General features: G+C 46.6%; 1 protein-coding gene across 1 annotated transcript in view; it reads left to right on the forward strand.

The window, feature by feature from the left end:
* Positions 1-1,526, forward strand: part of efna3b (ephrin-A3b) — a gene marked incomplete at its 5' end in the record, with an annotated part of 6,555 nt that extends 5,029 nt beyond the window's left edge. The window contains one exon of the mRNA XM_076140350.1: positions 1,384-1,526. Within this exon, the coding sequence (XP_075996465.1) occupies positions 1,384-1,502 (119 nt within the window). The remainder of the gene's footprint in view (positions 1-1,383) is intronic.
* Between the last annotated feature and the right edge of the window lie 3,370 nt (positions 1,527-4,896).

Raw genomic sequence — 4,896 nt, forward strand, 5'->3', positions numbered from 1 at the left:
TTTTGGAGATATAAATTACGTTGCATTAAATTATTACTGGGAAATGGGAAGTTAAAAAAAATGTATGTGCAAAAATATAGTATAATATTTGAAATTTGTGTGGACTTAATTATGAACCGCAAAATGATAATATAATCAGTAGAATTGTTTACATTAAGTATATGATGAGTATGGTTGTTTGTTTAGAGTTCTATAGACCACAGATGATTGACAGCTACATACACCTGTTCGCTCAGACACACACACACGCATCACACGTTGAAATAAACACATAAACACGGTGTTCAGATTCACGCCTCGAGGTGTGTGAGCTGCCTAATTATTTGGCTGACATATCTGCCTCAAAATACACACAAACAAACACACACACCCTCTTCTGTGACCTAGTGGTGTTGATGTCAGCAGGTCACATGCCCTCTGCACACTTCACACAGATATCGGTGAATCGCATGCTTATGTCAGAAGCTCTGTGTGTTTCTATGCGCGTGTGTGTGTGTGATGAGCCAATTAGAGCAACACGTAAGAACCGGTTATGCGAGATTCTTCAAAGTGTGCTGTTTGCGTCTTCTGAACCGCGTTCCCCCGGCTGTCAGAAACGCCATGTTCTGCCCCCCCCTCCCCCCTCTGCAAAGTGTTTAACCCAAGCTCTACTCCACTCCTGCCTGGACCTCATTAGAGCGGCCAGAGCAAACCAGAGCAGCCCCGCCTCCACATCCAGGTGTGTGTCAGTCCTAACTGACCCACAGAGCAGCTGGAAGTACTCTGCCAGCTGGGAAGGAAACACAATGGCTCCCAGTCAGCATGAGGCCTCAGACAGAAAATCACTCTCATGTCTGGCGTACGTCTCGAGCGCCATTACTCAAGTGACCACAGAGGGGCGCGTCTGTCCTCACGCGTGTGTGTGTGTATTGTTTTTGTGCGAACTGCATAGACCAGACAGCGTGCGTAAGCCTCCACAAAAGGCTGCAGGCTATTTATAGCATTTCGCCAGGTGTGTGTCTGTGTGTGAGAGAGCAGGTATGCGAGTGTGTGTGCGTGTGTGTGTGTGTGTGTGAGAGAGAGAGAAAGACTGAGAATGTGTCTGTTAAAACAATAAGAGCTCTCAGACAGCAGCTGCAGTCTGCCACGATCGCACTGTGGTGTTTTCGTCAGAGTCGACTAATCATGTTTCACTAGAAGTGTGACTGCATGTGTGCATGTGTGCGTGCATGTGTTATCAACAACTTTAGCGAAAGTGATGCCACCAGAAGCAAAATGTAACTTTCATAAATCTTTCAAATTATCGTAAATTTGTGAACTATTGAGGGGACTTATTAAGATCTCTCTCTCTCTCTCTCTCTCTCTCTCTCTCTCTCCCTCTCTCTCTCTCGCGCACAAACACAGATGAGATGAACACTTACGTTCCCAAGCTGGAGAAGAGTGTGAGCGGAAGCAGCCCGTCCAGGGATCGCCTTCTCCTCACCGTGACGATGCTCCTCCTGGTCGCCCTCTTCATCTCCTAGCAACGGCCATCCCTTCAGCGTCACCATGCCAACTAGCCTTGGGAGGGTGCACAGTGTCGAGGGGGGGTTCGGGTGGGAGAAGGAGAGGAGACAAGGGGGGAGGAGAGGAGAGGACTACATTAAGATGCCACAAACAAGAATAGAGGCCAAGAGGAGGAAGATGTGGAAATGAGAGTTTTCAAGCATTTCATTGTGTGTGTGTATGTGTGTGTGTGTCAGGGAGTATAGTTAAAGGCTTTTGGGTAGTCAGTGACACAGACTGAACCATATATTGCATTTCAGTTAGCCTGGGAGAAGAAGAAGAAGCTGTGTGTGTGTGTGTGTGTGTGTGTGTGTGTGTGTGTGTGTGTGTGTGTGTGTGTGTGTGTATGTGTGTGTGTGTGTGTTTCAATAGGACAAATCACAAAGCATTTAAACAGCAGGAGGCGGAGCTGAAATCCTAATAAAACAACAGAAGCAAAGCATCCTGTCGCACCCAAATGCAACCATTTGAAGCATATTTCCCCTGGATGTGATTGGCTGAGATGCTTCTTAGGGCTGCTGTCGTTCTACGTAAAGAGACGCAAACTTGAACTCAAACCAAACTGAACCCAGTTGATTTCAGAGAAACTGAACAGAAATTGCCTTTTTTTGTTGGTGTTTTTGTCGTCGTCGTTGTCGTGTGGAGTTGGAGTTTTGTAGCCGGGGCCTCTGTCCCCGGAGGACACAGAGGACACAGAGCTGGTCCCCGCCCCCGCCCCTCCCCACTATCCTCCATATGAGCTGGGACAGTGCTGTCCCGTGTAGACTAGTCCAAGTAGCTGATAGTTCATACACACACATTCACACTCTGGACGAACATATTGAGCATGTCACTTCAGCGGACCTGTTGCAGAAAAAGGGAGAGGGGTGTGTGTGTGTGTGTACGTGTGTGCGTGCATGCGTGCAGGCGCGATGGTTTGTTCCTTTTTCCCGTCCTGTCTTTTTCGTACTTGGTTAGTCCTCTTCTGTCATCTCCGAGGTTAACGAAGCACACGGATACAAACAGCAATACTGCCCTCCCCTTCAGCTGCCTGGCAAGGATGGATGACAGGAAGAGGAGCAGGGGAGGAGGAGGAGGAAGAGGAAGGATGGACAGCCAGCTGACATTTACAGGAGCGACAAGAACCTCTCTGCTAGTCCAAGATGATTGTCAAACAACGTCTCATTCACTGTAAACTCGTCTGTCAGATGCCACATGTGAAGGGTTTCCTGTTTCTGTGCGTGTGTGTGTGTGAGAACGCATACTTCACGTCTTGTGTATCTCTGAATGGTACTAACAGGCTGAAAGTACATCCACATACTGTACATCTTTAAAGTATGAAAATGTTAAATATAAAACCAACAAAAAAAACAAACAATCAAAACACAAACTAAAGCAACAAGTCACACAAACAAACTAAGTGCTTTGGTGGGGAGGTGCGGAAATTTAAAAGTCCCACAATGGCGCCAGTGGGTTGCTTCAGAATAGCGTCTCCATAGCAACCAGCACCTTATTCACCATGGTTACCCTATCCTGCCAACAATGGACTCTCGTAGGGCAACGGCTGATAAAGACCGTGAAGAAGATGATGATCGTAATAATTCAGTAATGGTGAGGGTGAAGGACTGCCACTGCGACCCTCGGCCAATCAGGTCGCGGGGAGCTCACGGAGAGCCGGGCACATGAGACGTAGCACTTGCTCCCGAGCACACGTGTTTATGATGTAACGGACAAAAGTACGGAATTCCAATATGTCCTGAAATGTGCTGAGGTGAAATGTGATGTAAGCGTTTAGGTTTTTTTTTTTTTACAAACTTGAAGTTCAGTTCCATTGTGGTTGTTATTCCTATGATTATTTTTGTTATTGTTGTTTTGTTGAGTTTGCGGTGGTGTATATTTGTTATCCTGAGGGGGCGTTAACAGTTGGAGCGCGGGTGGGCGGAGCCATATGGACACATGGGCTGCCCTTACATCAAAACATCAGCAGTGACCTCACCGATTATCTTCCAATTATGCATTCCAATAAATGTGGAACAGCGTCAATGTGGTGCAAGCTGTACAAAAATGTCCAATTTTGAAGTCCTCCCATTATTGTGCTTTTCCTGTTACTTTAGGTCAAAGTTCAGCCTCTAAGAATGTGATTGATGCTGTTTTTCTGCCCTGAAATGCGAGGGTTAAATATGTAGTCGACTTCAGCTTGTTGTTGCTTTAGCTGTGGACGGCCCTCGTGTCCTCACACACTTAACAGAGATATACAATGGAGACAGCCTCGTTTAGGAGACACCCAGGTGTGTGTATGGCTCCAGGGTGGGCGGGGTGAGGTCGGAGGTTGGGTTCACGTGTGGAGTGGGAGAGAAGAAGAGCTGAGCGAGGAGGTCGATCACTCCTCCAGAAGTTGCACTTAACTTAGACACGAGCGCAAGAAAGTGTGTGTCTGTTTGTGTGCCCATCTGAATGTGTGTGTGTGTGTGTGTGAGAGAGAGGGAGAGATTCAGGGCTCATTTTTGTCAAACACTCCATGGCTGCGTGTGTGCAGGAGATTTCACGCGTGTGTCTGTGTTTCCAGGTGATGGCGTGTACAGTGTGTGTGTGTGCGACAGTATGTGTGTGTGTGTAAGCGACTGAGCATCAAGTGTTTGTTTCTGCTCTTTCCATGTGTGTATCAGCGAGCGATTGTGACCGTTTGTTGTCTGGCAAAAACAAAAGCATTTAATAGTGTTGGAAACAACAATTACAATCATGTTTACCTTCGACTGGAATGACTTTAAATGAACTTGAAAATAAACTGTAAACTGAACAAACCGTAACAGAGGTTATAACAATGATCATGATAACAAAATAATAAGCTTACAAATCTTACTTTTAACAACATGCGTGTTTGGCTCTTTATTTGTCTCCCTCCTAATCCCCTCGTGTCCTCTGTGTCTTTGAGGCTCTGAATAAAGGAAAATAAGCCGGGAGTTAATCCGGGACGACAGATGGAGACGTTCCAGGGACGCGTCTACCTGCTCCATTCAGCTCTCTGGAGATAATGTTGTCTGGGAGCTCACACACGGGATTTTCCATATCAAAGTTAGTGTGGCATCTCTCTCCCTCCGCTGTAATACCTTTACATGGTCCGATTAGGGAGGATAAGCGCTTCAATCACCTGCCCAACATTTGAATGACAATGAGACAGGCCACTGTGTGTGTGTGTGTGTGTGTTTGGGCTGTCTAATGGGTGGATTAACCCTCTGCAGAGGACCTGTTTGCAGTCTAATGCAACAGGTTCTTGTCATATCAGTGTGGCTGCTCTCCAATGACACACAGAGGTCATTTGGTGGTCCTGATGAAATGTGACCAATCAGCCACATACCAGGAGGTTATTCAGTCATTTAACAACATGTGAGCAGT

Source organism: Genypterus blacodes, unplaced genomic scaffold (assembly GCF_046128005.1).
Source record: "Genypterus blacodes isolate CSIRO-AG114 ecotype Tasmania unplaced genomic scaffold, CSIRO-AGI_Gbla_v1 ptg000585l_1, whole genome shotgun sequence".
In the NCBI taxonomy this organism is placed as follows: domain Eukaryota; kingdom Metazoa; phylum Chordata; class Actinopteri; order Ophidiiformes; family Ophidiidae; genus Genypterus; species Genypterus blacodes.